The 24,454-nt window shown below is 65.3% G+C and overlaps 1 protein-coding gene across 1 annotated transcript in view; it reads left to right on the top strand.

Annotated features, from left to right (window-relative positions):
- Positions 1-705: 705 nt before the first annotated feature.
- The window catches only part of UVSSA (UV stimulated scaffold protein A), a 32,630-nt gene continuing 8,881 nt past the window's right edge, over positions 706-24,454 (top strand). Inside the window, exons 1-13 of the mRNA XM_057705600.1 lie at positions 706-840; positions 1,700-1,799; positions 2,884-3,214; positions 3,926-4,046; positions 4,671-4,979; positions 5,748-5,860; positions 5,959-6,087; positions 13,393-13,513; positions 18,666-18,810; positions 19,067-19,192; positions 19,799-19,982; positions 20,380-20,491; positions 23,819-23,993. Of these exons, the coding sequence (XP_057561583.1) occupies positions 1,702-1,799; positions 2,884-3,214; positions 3,926-4,046; positions 4,671-4,979; positions 5,748-5,860; positions 5,959-6,087; positions 13,393-13,513; positions 18,666-18,810; positions 19,067-19,192; positions 19,799-19,982; positions 20,380-20,491; positions 23,819-23,993 (1,964 nt within the window). The 5' untranslated portion in view covers positions 706-840; positions 1,700-1,701. The remainder of the gene's footprint in view (positions 841-1,699; positions 1,800-2,883; positions 3,215-3,925; positions 4,047-4,670; positions 4,980-5,747; positions 5,861-5,958; positions 6,088-13,392; positions 13,514-18,665; positions 18,811-19,066; positions 19,193-19,798; positions 19,983-20,379; positions 20,492-23,818; positions 23,994-24,454) is intronic.

Raw genomic sequence — 24,454 nt, 5'->3', positions numbered from 1 at the left:
TTCCCGCGGCCCTTCCCCGGGGCTGCGCTCCCCAGGCCCCCGTGTCGCGGCCGGCAGGCGCCCCCCGTCCTGAGGCGGGACACAGGCGCCGGCGGAGGGGCCGGGCCGCGGAGGGAGGGCCGCGCGTCCGAGGGCGCGGGGCCCCCGGGGGCGGGAGGGTGTCCCGGGGCGGGGACCTCCGGACGCGGCCGTCGGGCCGGGGACGCGCGGCCGCGCAGGCGAGGCTCGTGCCGACAGCCGGGGCGCCGCCCGCCGGGAGGGCTGGGGCCGCTGCCGAGGCCGCTTCCCGAGCGGCGACCCCCGGGCGTGCCGTCGCAGGGGCCGGGCCGGGGGGCCGCCACCCTCCCGGCGGCGACGCAGCGCCCGCCGAGCTCGCACCCCGCCGGCCTGGCCCGGCCCGGCCCCGCCCGCCCCCCTGCCCCCGCCCCCGCCCCCGCCCCCGCCCCGCGCACGCGGCCCCTTTAAGGACTTGCTGCGCCCGCCTGCCTCCTTTTTCTCGCGCGTCGCCCTCCCCAGCCGCCCCGCCCCCGCCGGGAGCGCGCCTGCGTCACCGCGCAGACCTCGGCCGTGACCCCGCGTCCGCGCCTCGGGGGTCAGGGAGAGCCACTGCTTGCCGAGCTTGGAGGCACGTGACGGGAGGAGGGCGGGGCCTCCGCCGGAAGGGGCGGGCTACCTTGAGACCCGCCGCGTTGCGGCGAGGACGCGGTTGTGGCCGCGCAGGCCTTCGTCCCCGCGCCGCCCGGGTCAGGGCGAGCCAATGATTGCGGGGATCTGGGGCACGTGACAGGGGGCGGGCCCTTCGCCGGAAGGGCGGGGTGAGGCGAGCGGCCCGGTCCCGCGGTAGGTGCCGCGGTCGCTTCGCCGCCGGGCAGGGGCGACGGGGCGGGGTCAGAGGGCGAGCCCTCTCTCGGGACGCCCCCTCCCCGCGTCCCGGACTTCAGGACGGCGGCCGAGTCGGTCCTGACGGGTCCGTGGGCAGCGAGGTGCCGGGGCTGCCGGGGGAGCGGCCCCGCGCCGGCGCCGAGTGTGTTCCGCGCCGGGGTCGCCGACCGGACGCGGTGGTGTCGGCGAGCGCGCCCGGCCCCTGCCAGCAGCGAGGCCGAGCCCTGCGGCCAGCCAGGCGTCCTCGCCGCCCAGGCCCAGAGCGGCCCCGGCCCCCTGCGTCCCCGGCCCCCTGCGCCCCCGGCCCGCTCCCCGCGCGCGGCTTGAGGCGCAGCAACTCGCCCCGCGGTCTTAGAGGCCGCTTGTGGCCTCTGGACGGATAGCCGGGGGCGCAAGGGAAGAGGGGCGGCGGCGGTCCTGGGGGAAAGCCAGGTCACGTGTCACTCAGACCGTCCCGGTCCCTGCCTTAGCGCACTGCCTGCCCAGAGGGCAGCACAGCTGTGGCTGCAGCCTCTGCCTCGCTCGTGGGGTCGGGTCACTCATGGCGGCGAATCGTAGACCTCCAGGGCTCACGTTCTGTTGTTGCCCTTTTCCTGATTACCGCAAAAGTCGTGTTGGCCTGGCCCGGAATCTCGTCTTGAATGGTTGCGTTTTAGCATCCAGGGGTCATCGTACAGAGGCCAGGGCACGGGGCCCCAGCCTTGCACCCACGCCGCAGTGCCCGGCACACAGTGGAGCCCAGCAAACATGTGCTAGTAAAACCCAGGGCTGTGAAGTACTAGGGAGGGGCTTAGCATCTGTGCATTCATGTTTCTAGACATGGATCAGAAACTTTCACAGTTGGTAGAAGAGCTCACAACTTCAGGAGAGCCCCAGCTGAATCCCGAGAAAATGAAGGAACTGAAGAAAATTTGCAAGTATGTGTGGAGGGTCCACGTTTCAGGTGACAGCTGGCTCAGGAAGCCCATGACAGCCCTGGGAGGTTGTGGGGCTCCCCGGGCCAGCCCTCCCCACCTGTCCCCTGGATCGCCTGTCTGCTGGAAAGAACCAGCAGAGGAACACGCCTCGCACATCTCCCCAGGGCCCTGCAGCACCTGGTCATGCTCTGGGGCAGGGGTCCCAGGCGGGGGTGTGCAGCGCCGGGAAGAACACAGCGGGGCTGTGATTGGTGTCTGTTTCCTTCTCTGTGTGTGCGTGTGGCTTATAGGTGACTTACTGTTGGAACATACGATGTGAGGAAGGTTAGAGGTCACAGTGCGTGGGGTCCCTGGGCGCTTTCTGTTCTTTCAACACCACTTTTTTTCCACTGCTGAGAACCTTTTGTGTAGGGATGGAGGCCGAGGGGGTTTAGTGATTGTCCGTAGCCTGTACTTGCAAAACAGGAGAACTTAAGTGGTAACAGTTTACGTTTTGATAAAAGTGTTGATTCAGATCAAGTTTTGTTGCTGCCCTCGAAAACCCTCAAACAGCACGTCTTACAGGGTGGGGAGGATAGCCAGGGAGAGGAGCGGCAAGGGGGGTCAGGGTGTGTGCCAGCCACCCCACCCACACCCCCCACCACAGAGCTTTGGTGGGGGCGGGTAGGGCTAGGAGGTGGGGTCTCTGTTATATGACCTCTGTGGGCCGGCAGGCGAGTGGGTAGGGAGTCTTTCAGGATCCTTAGGCTGTCAAGTCTGTTGCAGGCACTCAGGTGTAGACAGGTGGTCAGCCGCCAAATGAATGAACGGTCCTGGCCAGCTCCCAATAAAACTGGGCACCAATGCTGAATCTCACACGGTTTTCACACGTCAGGAAGTGGTGTTCTTCTGATTTGTCTTAACCAAAGAAGTAGAAGTTGTTCTTTATTTCTGGGCCACACAGAAATAGGCAGGGGCCAGGTTTGGCCGGTGGGCCAGTAGTTTGTCCGCTGCGCTGGAGGCAGGGCAGAGGGCGGTGGGTGGGCCCGCGTCCCTGCCACCCAGGGGTGCGTCAGGCACCGGGTGAGGACGGCTGTGTCCCCAGGTCTTCAGAGGAGCAGCTCGGCCACACCTACCACCTGCTGATGGCTCAGCTGAGCCAGGAGCACGCCGAGGTCCGCCTCTCCGCCTTCCAGGTCCTGGACCAGCTCTTCGCCAGGTCTCACCAGTTCAGGACGCGGGTTGTTTCCAACTTCCAGGAGTTCCTGGAGCTCACGCTGGGCACCGACCACGAGCGGCCCCTGCCGCCCCCCAAGGAGGCAGCGCGGAGGCTGAGGCAGGCGGCCGCGCGTGCCGTCCGCGGCTGGAACGAGAAGTATGGCGAGGCCTACAAGAAGCTCGCCCTGGGCTTCCACTTTTTAAGGCACAGCAAACAGGTGGGCAGACCCTGCAGCGCGCTGGCCTTCCCGGCGGGGAGACCGGTCTGGTCCCCGGGGTACTGGAGGGGGCGGGTCTTTGGGGGCAGAGCCACGGGTCATCCCCGCACGTGGGTGGTGCGGGGACTTTGGGCCTGGGCTCCACGGAGAGCTGGACGGGGAGGAGCCGTAAGAGCCCGCTGCTCAGCTGCAGCCCTCGCTTGTGCTCGGCTCTGCGCCCAGCCGTCCCCCTTTCCCTGCCAGTGCCTGCCTGCCTGCTGCGGGCTCTGGCTGGCCTGGGGGGCCCACACCCGCCAGCACCGGTGCTGTCAGCACCCACCACCTGCCCTGCTCCGGGCTTGCGGCTGCTGCCTCCCCAGCGCTCCTGCGGGGCCCCCTCGCGTGTTGTCCTCAGGTGTCTGTGTCCGGCCAGCAGCCTCCCTTCCCCCTCATCGGAGCGAGGCTGCTGCCTGCCCGCCTGCACTACCCGTGGGGCTGGAAGCCTTCTCACCTGTCATCTTACCTGCAGTCGCAGTTGGCTGTGTCCTCTCAGCGGGTTAAAATCACAGTTGACCACATTGCCTTGTGTGTTAAAACAGCTTGTGTGATCTCGAGACCCGCAAAGCTTCTGGTCGTAGCTGGTGCTGCTGTGTCTTCTCTCAGGCCTGTTTTTGATTCCTGACTTCCTTGCGTTCTTCATAGTCAGGCCTGATCTTTACCATAACTTTCCAGGTAGATTTCCAAGATGTGGATGTTAGGACCCTGGCAGAAAGAAAGCGAGCGGAGGAGAAACAGAAGCGCTTGGACAGAATCTACAAGGAGCGGTCTGAGCGAGCCGCGAGGGAGATGGAAGGTGAGCTGTGGGTACGGCTGGTCCAGGTTGAGGGCGCCGGCTGGCAGTGGGGTGGCTCTCAGCACAGACCCCAGCCCTGTCCCCAGAATCTCGGGTGGCCGCCTGCGTCCACGCCTCTCCTGCGGCCCCTGGCGGCCATGCTTGAGACGTGCACCCCGCAGCGGTCTGAACATCCATCCATCCATCCCTCCCTCTCCCCAGCCACGGTCTTGCCGGTCTCCTCCCCAAATCCTCTCCATTTGGCAGCCCTTCCCGTGAGGGGCAGCCAGGGTGAGAGCAGCTTGGGAGGCAGCCGGGTTGAAGGCGCTTCCGGAAGCAGGGCAGGGAGAGCTGGTCAGCCCCAGGGAGGTGCCGGACAGTGGGCGCGGCCAGAGTAGGACAGCAGAGGTGCACTTGGGCTGCAGAAGTGGTGCGTGTGTCCCCACGGCTCTCGGCAGGCTGCCCTCTCCCGGAGGTGCTGTCTGCGGAGGCTCTCACCGGGTGTTCGCAGATGCAGCCGGCCAGGTGGTCTCTGGAGCAGGGCTCCCGCCTGCCCGTGTGGAGGAGGAGGGGTGCGGGGCGGCATCCCCGCCCCCGACGGCCACATCCTAAAGGAACCTCGCGAGCCCTGTCGCGTCCTTGCAGAAATGTCCGGGGAGATCCGGAGCTGCCTCACGGAGCTCGAGAGCTGCTTCCGACTGCTCGTGCCCTTTGACCTTGACCCGATCCCGGGGGCCGCCTTGCCCGCCGTGGCCGAGGAGGGTGGCAGGGACGAGGAGCAGCCCTGCTGCAGCAAGAGCCTGCCTGCCTGCACGCGCCGCCCAGGAGCCTGGGGCGCAGAGGGGCTGCCCTCGGAGGACGAGGACGGGGACGGGGACAGCGACCCGGAAGGCTTCGTGCGGCACCACGGGCTGGGCTCCCGCAAGTACACGCTGGACGTGGAGCTCTCCCCAGGTAACCGGCCGCGCCCACACCAGGCTCCTCGGCCACGGGCCCGGGACACTTCCCAGGTCTCAGGCTCCTCGGGGCCGTGCGACGAGGGGTTGGGATGGGGGTGACTTAGGCTCGTAAGTCCTGTGGCCCCTGCCCCGCGGCCCTCATCGCGACACGCAGGCCTGGCGTTGAGGGTGGGCCGACACTCCTGTGGCGGGGTGCCCCTGGGAGGGGTCAGAGGGCAGCCGAGAGGAAGAAGCGCAGAGCGGCGTGTCCCCGTGTTGGTGACGACGCGGCGGTGACGTGCTGGCCTCACACGGCTCCTGCGTTCCAGCCGCTGGTAGGGGAAGGGCCTCGAGCATCTGTCTCACCCCCCGTGGCCCAGGCCCCTCAGGTGGGGTGTGGGCGGGGCTGGGGGGCAGCCGGGCAAGCCCCACGAGCCCCAAGGAGCCGGTGCCCTCTGGCTGGGGCTGCGGATGCAGGGGGCGCGTGGGAGGTGGGGGTGCCCGGCTGGGGACTGCGCGGGTGGTGGAGGGGGCACCTGGGGCCTGCATCCTGAGAGCAGGGCGGGGAGGGCCCTCTGACCGCCTGGGGTGGAGGGAGGCGTTGGGGTCCGGCCGAGTGCGCCGTGGGCAGGGTCACAAGGCAGCGAAGCTCCTGGGGCAGGTTTGGGGTCCCGGGTGACGTGTGGCTGGGGCGGGGTGGCAGGCAGTGCGGGCGGCCCCGTCTGGGGTGCCCAGGGAGCTGCCCGGGCGGTGGTCCCCGTGGTGACCCACGTGCTGGCTGCAGGCGGCCTGAGGGTGCACGAGGACGAGGACAACCTGGCCGTCATCCACGCGGCCCGGGACACGCTCAGGCTTATCCAGAACAAGTTCCTGCCGGCCGTGTGCTCCTGGGTTCAGGTGGGCCGGGCGTGCGGGCAGAGGGGCGGGGGCCCCCCCGGGGTGGGGGGGGGCGAGGGAGGGTGCCCGGCCTGCGGCGTGACGCCCTGTCCCCACAGCTGTTCACCCGTGCGGGGACGCATGGCGGGCACTTGGAGGGCGCCATCGACCTGAAGGCTGAGCTGGAGACCGCCCTGAGGAGGTCTCGGGAGCTGGACATCGCGCCCGAGGGGGGCCGCAGGCGTGAGGTAGGGGCCGCAGGCGTGAGGTAGGGGCCGCCGGCCGCTTGGCCGGCCAGGAGGACAGCCAAGGGACCTCCCCTCTGACCTGAGCTCGGTCTCTTGAGCAAGCAAGGCGTCCCTGGGACCCTGGGGTGTTCCGTCTGCATCCTCAGTGGGAGCCTGGGACGGAGCCCCAGAGGCCACAGCCAGGCCCTCGCCGGGGCGGGGGTTGGGCAGGAGGGTCTGGTTGGGGGAGGAACCGCATGGCCCAGGCGGGGCTGTGGGGTAGCGGCCTGGCTGAGACCCGGGCTGCCTACCTGAGCGCCCCATGGGGCTCCCCTCCCCTGAGCTCGGTAGCAGGTTCCAGGCTTGGGCGATTCTCCCGAGCGCTCGCTGGAGCCCAGGGTGCCCGTGGGGCACAGGGAAACAGGACGTTGCTTAACGTAGAGGGCTGTGTTCCAGCCTAGGGCCGCCACACAGGGTGCACGTGGGGACTGGTGCCTGCTTTCGGGTCAGTGCTTCAGGCCCGCCACGGGCCAGGCACACAGCCCCATTTCCTGGGTACCGCGTGGTTCAGTGGGCGGCCGCTGGTCTTTGATGGCTGTGTCCCCAGCAGGCGTGTGGAGCAGGCTCAGGGATGTGGCCAGATCCAGGGGCCCTGGGGACTGGGCAGGGGCGAAGCCACCTGCGACCGGACACCAGGCCTCAGTGTGGCGACCCTCCGCCTCAGAGGTGGTGGCATCCGGGCCCCCTCCCATGCGCCTGCCGGGAGCTGGACTTTCCTGCCTGAGAGGAACAGAGAGCGCGTGGGGTTCTCCCGGGGGTGATGGGGGGTGTGGGGGAGGGGGACAGCCAGGACATCTTTGGTCAGAACCCATGGGAAAACAGGCAGCAGAGTGCCCCGTGCCCGGGGGCTCCCAGAGCCCGACCCCCACAGGGTTGCGCTGTGGCCGCTGGAGGGGAGGAGAGTGGGTCCCGTTCCCTGAGGAAGCCCTGGGGTGGGGGGGGGGCCGTTCCTCGCTGAGGACGAGGGCACGTTTGTAGTTGCTCAGGGGGAGAGGGGCCAGCAGCCTGGGCCTTGGGGTCCTGTCCTTCCCCCTGGGGGCCTGCGGGGTGGGCCCCGTGAGAGCTGCTGAGCCGGGGCTGCCCTGCACCTCCCTCCGCTTTGTGGGTGCGCGGCCCCCAGGGACCGGCAGAGGGCGACCTTGACCGTCTCCTGAGGCGCGCGGGCGTGGGGTCTTGCCGGCGGCTGGGGGCCTGGCCCTGCTTCCCTGGCCGCCAGTCAGGTCCTAACGGGGCTTTGCTCAGCGCGTGACTGAATGGGAAATGAGTTAGTTGTGTGGGTTTTGATCGAGAGACTCGTTTCACAGTAAGGAAGGGTGTTTTCTGGGCACAGGAGGGGACCTGACCCGTCAGCGCATCCTTGTGGCTCTTGGTGGGGGGTGTCCCTCGGAGCCTCAGCAGGCTCCAGGCACAGCATCAGGGCGGAACGCCAGGCTGAGAGCAGCGAGGGGTGTGCGCGTGCGGGGACAGCACTGTGCGCCCCCTCCACAGCTGCCTGAGCCCGGCCTGTCTTGCACGAGGGCCGCCTTTCCGTCGCTGTGTCTGGCGGGCGGGGGTGACCCGTCCGGGTGGCTCCCGCCGTCCCCAAGCGGCAGGCATCCTGGAGGCAGCCGGGGCTTTGGGAAGAGCCGCGAGGAGAGACCAGGAGGCACAGGCTGGTCCCTCTGGACCTGGGGCCAGCCTGCACGGCCCGGGCCAGCAAGACTCGGAGCCCGGGACTGGCAGCAGAACCTCCCCGATGTCCTGACGCAGCTCCCTTGAGGGCCACTGGGGCAGGCCAGCTGCTGGGAGCGAGCCCTGAGCAGCCCGTTGGGTGCAGTTCCAGCCTGAGTGTCAGCACATCACTGACCACAGCCGGGCAGCCCCAAAGCCTGGGAGGCACGTGGCCACGGTCAGGGCAGGTCGGAGGGGACTCCTGGCAGGGAGGTGGCCGAGGGCAGGAGCTGGGGTGGCCAGGGCCTGTCGGGGCCGCGTGTTGGGTGGGGGGGGTGAGGCCGTGGTCAGGCCAGGTAGCTCCAGCGGGGGCAGTGGCGCTGTCTTGTGGGGCTTCTCCAGGAGCTGATTTCCGAGGCCTCGCGTCCTCAGAGCACGTGCTGGCTGTTCGCTGTTGGCGGCGGTGGGCCTGGTGATGGAGCGATTGGGGCTCAGCCGCCGGGTGGCAGCGCCCGCCCGCTCGCGGACTCGCGCGGGCCGCCTGCTTCCCAGAATAGACGTGGCGGCGGTATTTGCCCACCTGCGCCCGCTCCGTGCGGCCCCGTGGTGATTAGAATGACCAACCAGTGTTCCTCACTCCCGCGTTTTCACTTGAAACATGCAGGGCTTAAATCCTCTGCCTGGTGTGTCCGCACTTCGTGTGGGCTGAGCTGGACGCGTGTGGTAAACGTGTGAGAACCGTAACGGATGTGTGAGAGAGCGGAGCCGGCGTGATGGTCCTGCTGGAGCTCTGGCTCCGGCTCCGGCTCCGACCAAGGAAGGTGCAGGGCGAGCAGGGGCTTCTCCCGGCAGCCTGACCAGGGCGTTTTCTTCAGATTCCCCGTTTCAGTCTGTGTTGCTGTGTAGTTTTCCTTTTGATGTAGCTGTTCTGTCTTTAAAGAATATTTAAGCCAGCTTAAATACGTTTAACTGTTTGTTTTGTAGAGTGTCTGTCCCAGCTCCGTGTGGAAGCAGGCCGGGGATAGATCTTAACTAGATCAGTATCAAGCAGCGTTTGGTAGATTTAGTTTCCAGCCGCGGTGCTCCAGGAGAGGTCTCATAAGCTGTGGCTGCTGCGTCCATTAAACTGATAAAAACCCTTTGAAAATTTTTAAGTTGCCCACTGGTTAATCATGAAGCTATGGTCAGCGCTTGCTTTGTACTGTGTAATTCACAAAATAGTAATCTCCCCCAGCAGAGAGGAAGAAAAATGTGATTCCAGGCGTCAGTCTGTTTAAGCTGTGGTCAGTGTGGGCCGCGCCTCAGCTCCCAGGTTCCTCGCGTCCACGGCTGGGACGCCCACACGGGTGCTCGTGTATGGTGTGGCTGGTCTGATGTGGCAGCCGCAGGGTTTTAACTTGCACACACCACAGTCGTGGCAAAAGCAGAGGTCACACCTCTTCCTTCTGGGTGAGGTTCTCTTCCTGGTGGTCGCCCGGGCGGGTGCGTGGCCGAGGCCGAGTTGCCCTCCAGACTGTGCTGCCGGGCTGAGTACTGGCTTCCTGGAGGTGAAAAGGACGGAGCAGGGAAGCTGGGGAGAGAGATGCTGACCGCGTTGGGCGCCCCAGGGCGGCAGGGGAACTAAATCAGCCACCGTCAGGACCTTGTGCTCAGCAGGGCCCGTAAACAACCTTCCCGGTGACGGCCCCTCCATCACCCTGGTGCTGAAGGCCGCTGCGCCGGGGCTGGAGCCGGGGGAGGGGGCTGCATGTGTCCTCACGCGGACTGGGAGCCTGTTAGCTGTGTGGGTGGGGGCAGGCCTCCCCCCACCGCAGCCCCTGGGCCCTCCCTGCCCTGCGGCCCAACCTCCCAGCGCCCTTCAGGGCAGCTACACTCTTCGGAACACTTTCACATGGGGTCCCCTTAATTCCAAAATCAGCCCTGTGAGGTCGATTCTGTTCTCACCCCCATTCCACAGGTGGGAAGACTGAGTCCCGGGGAAGCTGCGTGGGTCTTCTCGCCAAGGCCAAGGCGGCAGGGCGAGCCCCGCGCTCTGGCTAGGGGTTGGGCTGAAGGAGGCGAGCGAGCATCAGGGCCGCGTCGGGGCGCCTGGGAGGAGAGGGCTGCCCATCTGGACGCAGAACAGACTCAGGCCGCCCAGCCTCAGCCTGGAAGTGGCTGTCCAGGCGTCTGGTTGACCCAAAGGGCGGCGGCCTCCTCACGCCCCCGCGACAGGCGAGCTTCCGTGCCACAGCAGCACGCAGGGCACAGCCACGTGAGCAGGTGTGAAAGGGCCGGTCACTCTGGGACAGGTGGCTCTCGGGTCCCCATGCAGGAGGCGAGCACAAGCTCCATGGCCTGTCCGTGTCCTGTTCTGGGGCCTGTGGTGGTCTCCGCGCAGCCTCTGCCCTCCGAGGTGCGTCCTGCAGCGGAGGTGTGGAGATGCGCGTGCGGTCCTGGCCCAGCTGGGCGACGTGCACGGTGTCCAGGGAGGGCATTAGCATATAAATAGCAGATGTGCCGACCATCACAGCTGAGCACGTTTAATTTTTGGTTTATAAGATAGAATGGGGTGTTAAGTGCGTTGCCGTCAAGCAGTGGAGACAAATGCAGCTTGGAGCTCACTGGTCTGACGAGGCCTTACATCATTTTTTTTTAAAAAGGGAAACAGACACACATAAAACTGAACGAAAGTGATTTCTTGGGTGGAAAGGAATGGAGATGGCGCCCAAGTTAATTAGACTGCACAGAATTTATTGGATGGCCCAGCTGTATCTTGGGCACGCCTTGGGCGGGCAGACCTGGGAAGCGGCTGTTCCCATCCTTCTCGAGTAATTAGCAGCCCGCCACCCTACTTCTGTAAACAGATTACGTTGTATATTTTAGCCGTTTTATTGCTTGTTTAATTATGATCGCGGAGCCTTCATTTTTCTAAATCCTTTTAACTGTGGTGAGAATCAATTTGTGTGAAACCAGAGGAAGGCCCGGGGCATCCTCTGTGCCTCCCTGCAGGCTCGGGAGGGTCCCGCGGGGGGCCTGGCCCCCACCCCAAGCGTCCCCGCAGGGCTCGGACCGCCTGCCCGGGCCCCCGAGGCCCCAGGACTTGACCTGTTGTGCAGGGTGGGCGCACGCCTGGGGCCGCGTGGCGTGGCCTCCTGGCCCTCAGACGAGGGTGGGCTGCCTTCCGGGGTGTGTCTGGTGGCCTTTCTTCACAACTGGGAAGCTTAGCTCCCAGTAAACTGCTCTTGAGGACCTTTGGCAAGTCTGACCCGTTTTGAAGGCCACCCACCCTCAGCCGATTCCTCCACAGGGCATGACCTCCTCCCAGGATCCTCGGGCATCTCCGTGCCCCTGCTCTGCCCCCGGCACCTTCCCGCCTGTGCCTGCTGTGGCTTCTGACCTGACCTGTGACCTTTAACCTCGAGGGGAGGTTGCCACAGTGGCTGCCTGGGACCCCTGGGCTGGCCCCTGGAGCACAGGTGGACCCTTTTCCGTAAGGCCTCGGTGTCCCCAGCCGTGTGCTTTTCCGGGGCCTGGAGAGGACTGTCCATGCGGGCAGGCCCTTGGCCCCCAGGTGTCCCAGCCTCAGGGACGGTGCCCCCGGGCGCCGGCACCACGGCCCCCACCCCGCCCCCCTGCCCCTGCGCAGCCGGTGCGTCTGGAGCCAGACGTGAAAGGTGAGCTGTGAGCTTAGGACCTCGGAGCCCAGGCCACCCAGTGTGAGCTAGAACTCGAGAATGGATTCGTTCAAGCTTGAGTTGAGTGTCTGCAGTGAGGCCCCAGCCTCCGCGGGGACGTGGTTTGAGGGTCACCCCAGCCACTAAGGGGTTTAGGACGTGAGCATGGCAGCGACGGCTGCGGTAGCTCTTGCCCGAGGACCCCGGGGCCGCTCATGGCAAAGCTGTGCCCGAGGACCTGGCCGGGGACCCTAAGGAGGCAGCTCTTGAGGGTCCGACCGTCCTCCTGGACCCCGCGCGGCCTCACGCCTCGTCAGCGCGAATTTCAAAACAGAGAGAGCCAGGGCTGCACGTTCAGTCACGGGGATGGACCGCCTTCGTTGGAGAAGAAGGTGTAATTCCTGGTAGTTAGCTAAGCAGCTGAGTGTTTTTTAGGAAATGAAAATTTAATAAAAGTCCCAGGTGAAACTCAAGGGTGTGAGCGGTAAGCGTAATATTTTATGGAAATGAGCCCCGTGTTGAAAGGCCGGCGCCGTGCGTCATGCATTGTGGCACCCGGGCCACATCTACCTTTTAGAAAATTAAAACACATAAATTCTGTTTAGTGTTTGATACGCACTGCACGAGCTGGGCCCGTAATGCCCTAAAACCTTGGGCTGCTCTCCACCTTTCATAAATTCCTGGGTGGATTCTCTACAAAAATAATTTTCAGGTCCGCAGCTCGTTGTTATTCACACGTGATTGATGGGCGTCATTTGCTCAGCCCCGGAGTTAAGTGCCCCTGTCATTTCCAAAGAGTATAATTGGGACGTTTCACAGGTCAGCGGTGGAGACAGGCTTCCCTTTTGATCAGTGTTAGACTGATAACAAAAATTACAGTTTCCAATGATTAATGTCTCCGTGCTTCCCAGACGCGCGCCGCGGGGTGTGCCCAAGCTCAGTGCGTTTGCATCTGATTAGGCTTCGCGGGCAGCTCCTCCGCAGCATCCGGGTCTGCAGGGCGCGGGGTGTCCCGGGCCTGGCCGTGCCGAGGGCACCTGTGGCCTGGCTGGCCTCCTGCTCGGGGAGGCTGCAGGCAGGAAGCGCCCCCGAGGGTTTCAGGGTCGCGTTGGTGGTGGGGCCGGGCTTCTGGGTGCCTCCCTGCCGTGGCCTCCTCAGGAAGAGCAGGCCTGCACACCCCGTCCGGGGGTGAGGGCAGGGGGAAGGAGGCTGTGCTGGCCCGGCCTCGGCGGGGCTCTGCGTCCAGGTCTGAGCAGCGTGGGCTGTCCTGCGTCGCGCCACCCGTGGCCCTGGCGCGTTGGCGCGTGTGCGAGGCCGCCGGTCACCTTGCTTTCTGGAGGCCATCCAGCTCCCACGAGGTGGCCCTCTGTGCTCAGGGTCCCTGCCACTCCCACCCAGGTGCTGCCCAGGAGGGGGCGGGGCAGGGGCAGAGGAGGTGGGCCTGGAAAAGAACGCCTGGGTGCTCCTCGGGCCCCTGGGCTTGGAGTGGGGGGGGGGGGCTCCAGGCACAGCACAGGGACCCTGCCTTGCGGAGCTGTCGGGCAGGTGGCGTTGTCCACAGGAAACTTTCCCTTCGGTGGCTTTTAAACAAGCCATTCTTGTTTAAAGAGTATTCTGGAAGTGCTGTGTCCACAGCGGCACCGCTGGATGCCACAGCTGGCCTGGGGCAGGACGAGGTGCTTTGACCTCGCTGGCGCTGGGCAGAGGGCTGCCTGTGTGGGGGAGACCTGCCCGCTCCTGGGGGCTCTGTGAGCTGAAGCCGTGTCTGTCCGTGCTTCTCAGAGGGCAGGCCAGTGGAGGAGCACGTGGGGCTGGCGTGGTTTAGGGACGGGCGCAGACCTCCAAGGTGGCCACCCTGGTGGACCCTAAACCCAACCTGGAGAAGGTCCTCAGAAGAGGCCTGGGGTGTGCGGGCCTCCGCCTGGGCTTTTCACTCACAGATCTGGGGGTGTTTCCACAGATGGCAGCCCCGGGGGACGGGGACGGGGACGAGGACGAGGACGAGGATGAGGACTTCGTGGAGGTCCCCGAGAAGGAGGGGTATGAGGCCTGCATCCCTGAGCACCTGCGGCCTGAGTACGGTGAGTGGCTGGGCTGCGGCCAGGGGGAGGCCCCTCCCAGGACACTGCCCCTTAGGGAGGACGTCACGTCCAACCTGGGGGTTGGGGGCTGTGGTGGGTGCCCCCAGTCTGTGCCACGTGGTCCTGGGCTTCACGGCAGCCCTCCTGGCGACCCTGCAGAGCTGCCTTCGTTGAAGATCGTGGGATTCTCCTTTGGTGATAGGGCGCTTGCTGGCCTGGGCCCTTCCTCAAGGCCCACCCACCCCAGGTTCCTGCTCTCCCCTCGGTGGACAGGCCCTGCCACCAGTTTCTGTGCGTGCAGCTGTGCTGTCCACCCAGCACGGGGACAGTGGAGTTCCCCGAGCCAACACAGGCTGGAGCTGACCTCCTTGCCCTGAAGCTTCAGGCCCCAGCACGGCAAGGAGCGGCCCTGCTGCAGGTCACAGACGTCTCGGCCGTCGGGAGCGCATCCAGGATGGGAAGGGCACCCTCGGAGCAGAGAGTGTGGCTCCTGCGCTCAGGGCAGGGTGCTGGGGTGTGTGGTGTGGTCCCCACAGCGGTAGGGCTGCTGGGGCTGGGAGGGAGTCAGGGGAGGCCGCTGCCTCGGTGAGGGGTGGGCAGCCACCCTGTGTTCTCCGGGCCTCCTGCTGCCCAGTCACCGTGTCTTGGGGCTGTCACAGGGTGGGTGCGTCCTCCTTCCTGTTGGGAGTCACAGGCTTGGCGTTGGGCCTAGGAGCAACGACGCACCCTAGGAAGGTGCGCTGCTCACCGGCTGTCTTTCCGCATAGGATTCTTTTCTTTTTCAAAAAGTCGCCAAAAGCCACATCTGCACAAGAGGCCTCTCTTGCCCAGAGGAAGCAAATGAAACCAAGGCCACGTGTGGCTTTCATGGCAACGTGGACAAGTGGATTTGAATTGGGAGTGTGAGTTGAGGTGTGGGTCTGTTGAAGGAGTTTAGCTGCTCAGGCAGCTGGAGTGTGAGGACATGGCTCACTCGGCACGTCACACAGTTACTGCACCAGGCTTCACGGTCCTCCGGTGTTCGGGGCCTCCCTTCTGCCACTGCGTGACCCTCCTTGGGGGTCCGAGGGACCCCCTTGCAGCCGCCGCCTGCCCCTGCTCTCCCAGCCAGTACCTCGCCCTCAGTGCCAGCCGTGCGGCCGTACCGTCCCAGCAGCGGGTCTCCTCGGACCACGGGGCCACTCCCGGTGCCCTCCGTTCTGCCGTGTCCTCCAGGTGCCTGGTGCCCCCTCGCCACCCGGTGAGGTCTCGTCCCACGCCCGCAAGGCAGCCGGGGGTGCTGGAGGCCCTGAGGTTCCGTGACCGCCCTCCCGGGTTGCTGGGCACCACTGTGGGTGACCACCTCCAGGTGTTGCCAACCCGCCACTTGTTTTCCTAGCTGGTGGCCGGGGCTGGAGCAGAGCAGAGCCGAGCTGTCCCTGGTTGTCCACGGGCCGGGCGGCCCGGGAGCCCCCGCACGGCGGGACCAGCTGAGCTCCGGGTCTGTCCTGTGGCGGCGGGTGGCTGGGATGCCCTGGCCAGGTGCTGTCGCCTCGTCCCCCGGAGGGGTCCGGGGCCTGGTCTCAAGCGCGGCGCTCTGGGCTTAGGGCCACCGCAGGACGTGCTGGAGCCAGTTCATAATGCTGGTCGAGAGTCCGTCACTGGTTTTTCAGTTAAACGTGGGTGACTGTGCAGTCGAGTCTGCGTAAATCCACAGCCGAGGAGACGGGCTCCCGTTTTCTTTCTCACCTCTTTCTCTGAATTTTCACTGAGGAGCTTTTATCTTCCCCTTAATCCTACCATTTCTGTCAGGACATAATCTCTTTCTCAAATTTACATTTTAATTACAAGGCCAGCTGAACTCGGTAAAATCAATAGTGTCAGGCTTGCAGCCCAAGTCCGCTCGGAGCCCTGCCTCTCCATTTTCTGCCATCGATCCCGCCCGCCCCGTCCGCTTTAGTACTGCAGGCAAGTAGGTGCCACTTGGTCCATTTAAACAAAAAAGGGGATTTGGACATTTTTATGATTTTTTTTAAGAGCCACCGTGGGAGGAAATGTGAGCCAAGGTCTGTGCTCGCGTCGGATGCCCTTTAGCCTCTGGTCTCCCCAGAGTCCCTACTCTGCCTGAAAGCACAGCTCCTGGGGCCAGAGGATGCGCCTGCTTTTTGGGGTTTTACCTTGAAAGTATGTTATGGAGATCGATTTTCTGCAACAATGTGAGAATGGTAGTGTTCTTTTAGTGCCCTGAGTGTTTACCCAGCTTCAACACGCTTACCCATCTCTTTAATGGTTTAAAACAACAAATCAATGAAAAATATATTTCATTCTTGTAACTCTTAGGAGTTCTCACATCGATCTCCGGGCTGGGGTTGTATCCACCTGTGGAAGCGCCACAGCGGCCACTTAGCAGGCCCCCCGCGTGCACGTGTGCCTGTGTCAGGGCCTGCACCAGCTGGTAACGCTGTTGTCAGAATCCCGAGTGGGGGCATGGGGAAGGCTTCGTGGCTGGACCTGGGATGTGTGCGTGATGGCGCCAGGCCCCCGCCAGCCTTCCGAGAGCACTCAGGCCTCAGAGCTCCGGGTCCCGCCAGGCGGCTCCGCCCCGTGTCCTGCAGTCCCAGCCACGGGCACCCGAGACCCAGGAGAGGGCCCTGTGCTGGCAGAGCTGTGTGTGAGCCTGGGGGCGTCTGGAGCAGGCAGGGCCGTCGCTTTCCGCGAAGGGCCCGGGGCACACGTTTTCGGCATGGGTGAGCCCTGTGAGGCCTCTGTCGCAGCTGCTCACCTGCTGTCGTCTGCAACAGCACCAGACAGCACGCCGACAGCACCAGACAGCACGCCGGCAGGTGCGAGGCCGTGTGTGTGTGTGTGTGTGTGTGTGTGTGTGTGTGTGTGTGTGTGTGTGTGTGTGTGTGTGTGTGTGTGTGTGTGTGTGTGTGTGTGTGTGTGTGTGTGTGTGTGTGTGTGTGTGGAGGCCACGTGTGTTCTGGGAGGACTTGGCCGCAGGGTCTGCCTGCCTGCTGCAGAGAGCATGTAGCTGACAGTGGCCTGAGCTGGCCTTCCCGTCCCCTCCTAGTCGCCTCTCTCCCCTCCACCCTGGCCCCCTCCTGCCCCGGGAAGCATCCAGTTCTCGGTGCTGTCATTTCCTTTCTGGTTTGTCTCTTTACGCGGGGCACGTTCCTGAGTCCACGCGTGTGGGTGCAGGAATGAGACGGGCCGGAGGAAGGCCAGGTGCACCGCGTCTCTCACAGCGCCTCGCATCAGTCTCTGCTCTGCTCCCCCGGCGGCTCTGTGGCCCCTGGAGCTGCCCACCTGGCTGTCTTGTCAGTTTTGTGTGTCCTGAGAAGGATTTCTTGGACGTGAGGTCCCAGGGTTAGAAGCCACGACCTCACTGACCCTTTGTCCACCCCCGCCGGCCAGGGTCCGGCCAGGGCTCCCAGAACCCTCACGAGGCAGAGCCGTTCACATCCATCACGCGTTCACCCACTCCACCTTTTATGCCCCTTCATGACGTGAAACCCAGTTTTTCTTGTAGTGGCACCGGCTCAGCTTCCTTCTGGCTCCGGTTTGCATCGGTGGGCTCTCATCCTCCCCTCCCCTCCCTGCCCTTTCCTGCCTTTTGTTAACCTTTTCTTTGAAGTGGTTCTTACTAAAGTGGTAAATTGCCAAGTGGTTTTAAACTCATGGGTCTTCTTGTTGACTTTAAGCCATTCATGAGTTACTACCGCGTTCTCAGCTGTGGTCGCTGGTCTGCTGTGCATCTCTTCACCACTCTGCTTCTTCGGTTTGCTGTTGTTGCTGCTGTTTTGTTTTTTTCTTTTTCCCACCTTTTATTTGCTGGATTAACTCTTCTGATGCTGGTTTTGGAAGTGTTCATCCAGTATAAACAGAACAGTGAGAGTATGTGTGGTCCTCACGGCGACGCCTGCCCTGGAGCGTCGCGTCACGCCTCCCCTCACTGTGCGCCTCCCCGCGCGTCCCTGTCCCCACTTCCTGCACAAGGCGGGGGGCACGCTGACTCCCGCTCGCTCTGGCCTCCCAGCCCAGCACGTTGGGTCATCCAGGGACCAACTACATTCTGATGGTTGTGGGTACTCAGGTTTGGGGGCAGGAGGAAGTGAATGTTACCAAGTCATTTCCTGGCCTTTACTCCCCTGTCCCGCGAACCCTCCTGAACATCCGGTGGGGCCATGTCCTTCACCTGCATGTTGAAACCTAGCACAGCTGGGTATAAAATTCCGAGGTTGGACGTCATTTCCCAGACCTTATGCTCACCATTGTGTTAAGGACGCTGGTGCCTGTGGGATGCTCACGGCTTCAGAAGGAAAGCTTCTCAGGCCTTTCTCTTCATCTCTGATGTTCCTGAACATCCTTGTAAGTGACTTGAGCGTGCTTCCTTCTGTCTTCTTCCTGATGCTCAGCGAGCCCCTTGGTCTCTATAATTCCAGGAAGGTTGGGCTCTCTCTCTCTTCCTCTGCAGTTATTTTCTCTCCTCCCGAAGTTCAGTAATGAAGACGTTGGTACCCGTGTGTCTGCCCTTCACGCCTCTGCCCGGAGAGAGCTGCCCACGTGGGTGTGGCCAGGAGTTGTCCTCTCCCCACTTGTCTGCCATCTGGTTCGTCCGTCTTCCTGGCTGCTGGATGTGGGTCCCCGCTGTGTCTCCAGCTCCTGTTCTTTCTCGTTTTCCGCGTACTTGTTCACCTGCTTTCCAGGCAGCAGCTCCCTGTCTGGAGGAGAGTTTGGGGAGGGAGGGGCCGTCTTTGCCCTCGGGGTGGAGTGTCTCTAGGGTCCTAACCCACATCTCACCGTGTGCCTACCGGGCAGCCCTGGGACCCTGGCCCGGGCACCCAACTGGGAGGGGCTGGCAGGGGTCGGGAACTGCCCAGGAGTCGGCACAGGTGGCCCAGTGGGGCCAAGGGAGCAGGGTGAGTGGGGCCCGGTGGCAGTGGGGAAGCTGCCTCCCCCCTGCCCTGGGGACCTGGGCACGGATGCTGGCCTTGCGGGTGAGATGTTGGCTTCCGGGCCTCGTCTGGCTAGCGGGGCACGTGCTGTGCGGTTGGAGGACTCGGCACCCTCACGGGAGCTGTGCCGTCACGGTGGGGTGGGGACGCGGTGTCCTCCAGGCGTCTTTCTGGGGTCAGGACGGTGGCCAAGAGCAGACACGTTTCTGTGGCAGGGCTGGAGAGAGACCCGGCCGCACCGCGCTCGCAGGCAAGGAAGAGCACGGGGGCTGATGAGGAGGCCTGCGACCCCACCTCTGCGGCCGCCCAGCGGCATCGACTCTGGCGCCAGCCACCCCCGGCATCGCCCCCCGGCCCCAGGTGACGCCCGGACACCCGCCCCTGCCCACGCAGCCCTGTGTGCACACCCCCGGCCGGGCAGGTACCCGCCGACATCCGTACTAGGGTGGGGGCCGCAGGGGCCGGGGGTCCTCAGCGCTGGCCTTCCCGTAGGGCCGCAGGCCTGAGGTGGCAGAGGGCACGGCCCAGGTGTGTGACCAGGGGTTGCGGGGAGGGAGAGGCAGGTAGCGGCGGCCAGCTCTGGGCACCATGTCCCAGAATCCCCTGCTCTCTCCAGGGCGCCGCGGGGACTGGAGGAGACCGAGAAGCTGGCGGCAGAGCGGGCCCGGGCCCCCGTCGTGCCCTTCGGAGTGGACTTGTGCTATTGGGGCCAGGAGGAGCTGACGGCCGGGAAGATCCTCAAGTGAGTGCGGGCGTCCCGCGGGTCCTGTGGGCCCCCGGCCTGCCCCGGCCTGGGCGCTGGACACACAGCTGGGCCAGGCCCCGGTTCTGCACACAGGCTCTCGCCTGTCCCACCAGTCGCGGCCCACAGGCTCTCGTAGGTGCGGGGCCCGGGGTCATGCAGCCCTGCCTGGGGGCCTGGGGACTTTTCCTGAACCATCTTTTGCTCTCTGGTGGGACATGCCCGTCATCCGCCCGGCTGGTTGGGCGTCAGGGCAGCGTGCGGGGTCGTCGGCCAGGGACTGGGGCGCTGCCCGGCTCACTGCTCGCGGCTCGGCGGCCGGGCCTGGGGCTCCGCGAGGAGTTCCCGGGAGGCCGCGGCCATCGCTGCACTGGCTGCTTTCTCTCCGGGGGCGGCAGTCCTCTGTTAACCTCCGTCAGGGAGCTTCTGCGCCGGGTCCAGGCCGGGCTGGGGGCGAGGTGCCTGGCAGCACCCCCGTCGTGCTGGGTGTCTCTGCTCCTCCTGGGTGGGCTCACAGGCCCGGGGGTCCCCCCTCCTCAGCCGCCCAGCCCGGCCTTGCTGCGGGGGTGTCCCCATGATGGAGCTGAGAGTCTGGTCCGTGTGCAGGTCCGACTCTGAGCACCGCTTCTGGAAGCCCCACGAAGTGGACACAGAGGTGGACAGTGCCGCGCTCTCCGAGTCTCTCCGGAGCCGCTACATCACCTTCGCGGGGCGGTTCGAGCCCGTGCAGCACCGGTGCCGCGCCCCCCGGCCTGATGGCCGCCTCTGTGAGCGCCAAGACCGCCTAAAGGTGTGGGGGTTGGGCAGCAGTGGTGCCTCTTCGGCTGGGCCAGGACAGGGTCGGAGGGAGGTGCTGGGCTCCGGCCTGCTGCTACCAGAACTCTCCCCGGGGCGGGTGGCCTGACACGCGGGCACAGGGCTGGGTCACTCTGCTCTGGTCCCTGCGCCGGGTCCCGGTGTCCCCACCCACATGCGTCTCCTGAGTCTGCTTTGTGCTGGGCTGGGGGGTCCGAGGAGGCGGCCTTGTGCACCAAGCGGGGCTGCGGCCAGACTGACTCCAGACGCCCCCCTCCCCGCGCTGCCAGCTCCATCCGGGCCCCTCCTGTGAGGGGGGTGTGACCGGAGGGCGGTGTGGGTGGGGATGGCCGGCGGCCCCTCCCACATCAGAAGCGCTCCGTTCTGCGCAGTGCCCTTTCCACGGGAAGATCATCCCCAGAGACGACGCGGGACGGCCCCTCCACCCAGAAGACAGGGCCCGGGAGCAGAGGCAGCAGCTGCAGAGGCCGGCAGGGCGCCCAGGTGGGTCTGGGGGCTGCGGGGGGGCGGGCGTGGCGTGGGGGACCCGGACCCCGGCAGCCTCCAGGGTGGCCCGTGGTGTCCGCGAGAGGTCCCCTGCCGCCGCCTGCTGGGCTGTGAGTCACGGGTGTGGCTGGCACACGCTGCCCTCTGGGCCGGCGAGATACTCGGCCTCCGGCCCAGCCGCGTTCTCACGGCTCCTGGCGGGCGGCGTGGACAGATCCACTGCCAGAAACCGTCCTGGCATCATTTGTTCAGGCTCTGGGTTCTGAAACCCATTTCCTTTTTCTTTTTTTAAAACACTTCATGAGTTTATTATTGTTTTAAGTGCATGAGTAAACAGCAAATTTTAAATCTCTTCAACTTTAAATGCCAGGAAGATAACAGCAGGACAGAGTCTCATCTCACAGACTCTCTGGGGCCTCAGTTACTCACAGGGCCCTGGAGGTTGGGAGCCTCTGTTTCAGGGGCTGGAGGACAGGACGGCCGGCACACCCCAGGGTCTGGGTGCCCCACCGTGTCAGGGGCTCCCACCCTCTGAAGGACGGCCCCTCCTCAGCCCCGCCAGCTCCCCTCCAAAGGGGGCTTCCTTCTGGGCCTGCTGGTCCTGGACCAGCTGCCTCTCAGGAACCCCCAGATGGTGCCCAGTCCCTCCACAGGCCGCCCCTGGGTTCCGACCCACCCCAGGAACGACCACACCGCAACAGCCACAGGGCACAGAAGCACCCCTGGCCACGCAGATCCCGTTCCCACACCCAGTGCGGGTCAGCGGCCCCACCCCATGCACCCCCCAGGTCCCCCCTTCCTGCGTCTGCCCGAGGGCTGAGCAGGTCACCATAGGGCTGGCCAGGGCACCGAGGGTCCCATTTGTACCCCTGCCCTGCAAGGTCTTGTCTGGGGGCCGCTCAGGGCTCAGCAGGCCCCTCTTTGGGGAACAAAGCCCACTCTTCCCATGGCTGGACCTGCCCAGGGTAAGGACCCCCGCAGCCCGCCCCCGCCCCCACGAGGCTGCCTGTGGGCTGAAGGCCGACGTCTGTCTCCGTGGCTCCAGGACGCTTGGGCGGGGTACCCTGGCACTTTCATGATAAGTCTAGTTAGGTATCCCCGACTTCTAGCCGTGGGTCGCTTAAATCCGTCGTTGAGCAGATGGAAAAACCAGGGCAAGAAGAGGTCGCTGGCTGAGCCCCGAGCTGCTGGCAGGACGCCCGCTGCTGTCTCCTGGGCCCCTGCCGCCTGCAGAGCTGCGCACGTGGGGCCGGCGGGAGGGCCGTGGGGCGTGTGCTTGCGGACCGTGCGTGGGTGGAGGTGAAGGTCCTGCCCGGTGGTCCCAGGTATCGCTGCTGACCTTCTGAGCCTGGGGCTGTCTTGGGGGTCCTCAGAGCCCCCGTTTTCCAGCCCATAGGCCAGTTTTGTGCCATACGGACCGGAGCCACGAGACATGGTTCTCTGTGGTTCAGGGAGCTCGTCTCATCGCGGCTCCTGAGCGGCATGTGCTGGCACAAGCCCAGGTAGGCAGCTGCCCGGCCCCCAGAGGCCGCTGGACAGCCAGGCGGGTTGGGGGCCCGCAGGAGCAGTGGCCCCGGCGGGGCAGCACGGGATGTGCTTGGGATGGGGTGGGGGCCCCCGGGGTGGCCCTGCCCCGTGTCGAGGTCCCTGTGGTGTTTGAAGCCTGGGCTGGGGTCTGGAGGCTGTGCCGCCTCAGGCCCCCTTTCAAGAAAAGCCAGGCTCAGAGCCCCCTCCCCCCCCGCCCCAGGCAGACCGCAGCTGTGTCCGTGGCGGGTGCTGGCGTGGGTCTCAGCCCAGCCGCGTGTCCTCTTTAGTGGGGTTTTTTTCCCTTTGTCGTGGAGACGTGTTAGATGTCGGCCTCACCCCCGGGGTCAGCGCCTGGGCGCCTGGGCCCCTGGAGGGTGGCGGGGAGGGGCCCTGACCCACTCCTCCGCGGGGCCGGGCCTTCCCTGCTGGCCCACACGCGGGAGCAAATTAAGTGCCTGTTGTTTGTGTCAGCCCTGGAGAGGGTCGGGTTCTGCAGCCTCGGTGACTTGTTAACAACAGGTACCGGGCCGGCGCGGGCCGGTCAGATGTGAAATAGCATCTCTCTACTAACTACACGATCGATCCTGCCTCCCGCGCCCGCCGGGCAATTTTCTTCTCCCCGGCGCTACCCTCGGTGACAACGCACGGGCGCTCCCGGCCCGTCGGCACGCAGGACGGCCCGCGGCCCGGCTCCTATTGATTTTCTTCAAAGGCTTTTAAATTGCTGCTTCATTTTCCTGAGATGCTCATTCCGCCTCTGCTGGGCGCCGGCCTCTCTCCGTTGTGTTTAAACAATCGCTCCATTCACCGGGTTCCTAAGCTGTGACGCCTTCTCATTACTGGGAGATAAACTGTTTGGACAGTTTTCCTTAATCTTGGATGAATCGTTCCTGTATCTGGATGGTGCAGCCCCGTATTCCTTCACGTCAGAAGTCAGCCTGGGGAGGCCTGGCCGTCTGTCTGTCTGGGTGCGCAGCTCCACCCGCTGCTGGAGGTGCCCTGTGCGCCGCCCGGCCCCTCCGCCCCGGCCCCACGGGGGCCGTCGGCTCCGAGCGTCCAGCGCCCTCCCTCCAGCCAGGGCCGGGCCTGTAGGTCCGGGCACGGTGCAGGGCTGTGCTGCCGTGCTCCTCCCTGGGGGGCCTTCGCGAGCCAGCGGGCGGGGTGCACGCGGCATCTCCGGGCCCCCTGCAGGCCAGCCCTGCCCCCGCCCCCAGGAGCAGAAGCAGATGTCGGGGTGGAAGGCGCTGCCAGGGCAGCAGCACGTGGACCTGGGACGCTGGCCTCTGACCCCACGCCTGTGCCCCTGGGTTGGGAGCCCCCCCCCCGTTTAGACAGTTAACGCTTTGCCTCGGCAGACGGGCACACTGCCCTGGCTCTGGTGCAGCCGTGGTGGCGAGGCCAGACCCTGGGGCTGGGGGGCATCTGTTTCCCCTCGCAGCACTGTCTCTGCTGCCCTGAAGGGCCTGGGCCCTGGCCGGAGGAGCTGGGCCGCCTGGGTGCGCTGACACCCTCATCGCTGGGGCCTGGGGCCAAGGTATCTTCGGACCAGGAAAGAGGCCGTGGCCGCACTGCTGTGCGCACCCTCCGGCCAGCAGACAGGTCTAGAGGCCACGCCTGGGGGCCTGGCGGGGCACAGTCCAGCCCAGAGGCCAAAGCAGCCTGTGTGTGGCAGTGTCCACGGGCCGCCAGCCTCGGTTGCCTTCCTGCCCAAGGGGTCAGTGGAGGCAGCCCTCCCTGCCCGTACCAGGGATGAGCTTGGTGCCGGGTGTTTTCTGAAGTCTCGGGGTCTGTTTGCAGGCGGGCTGGATCCCGGGTTTGTTAGGGACGTGGAGGCGGCCACTGGGGTGGATCTCGGCTCGTCCAGGCTCAGCGGGAGAGGCGGGGGCAAGAGGAGCAAGCACCCTGGCCTCACCGACCTCAAGCGGCAGGCGGACACCGCGCGCGCGCGCATCTCCAAGAAAGTCTTCGCCAAGTAAGAGCCCCTTGGCCCGCATCCCCCGCCCATCCTGCTGCGTGGCAGGCCCAGGCGTTCCTTGCTGCCAGGTGCCCTGGAACACTCCTGCAGCCCCTGCGCCTGCCCTGGTCTGTGCCCAGGCCTCACAGGGCGTCCCCACCAGGCAGAGGACCCGCCGGAGTCGGGTGGGCAGGAGGTAGAGCCCCTGTGGCTGTGGACACAGCTTCTCGCTGCCGGTCTGCCGTGCGCGTCTGCGTCCAGAGGCAGACTTGGCCTCCGGGCTCTGGGCATGAGGCTGGTTTCCCGTGGCTCAGCCAGTGGTCCCCGTGCCGTGGGTGCCGGTGTCTCGAGGAGCGTGAGCTGGGGGCGTCCTCCGAGGGGTCGGGAGCAGGGTCTCGCGGCAGCTGTGGGACCCGGAGGCTGTGCCTGACCCCTGGAGTGTGGTCGTGGCCAGGCTTCCTTGCTGCCAGGCTTGGCGG

Source organism: Hippopotamus amphibius, chromosome 13 (assembly GCF_030028045.1).
Source record: "Hippopotamus amphibius kiboko isolate mHipAmp2 chromosome 13, mHipAmp2.hap2, whole genome shotgun sequence".
NCBI lineage: Eukaryota > Metazoa > Chordata > Mammalia > Artiodactyla > Hippopotamidae > Hippopotamus > Hippopotamus amphibius.
Note: the sequence above shows the minus strand (reverse complement) of the source record. Positions and strands in the feature narration are given on the sequence as shown.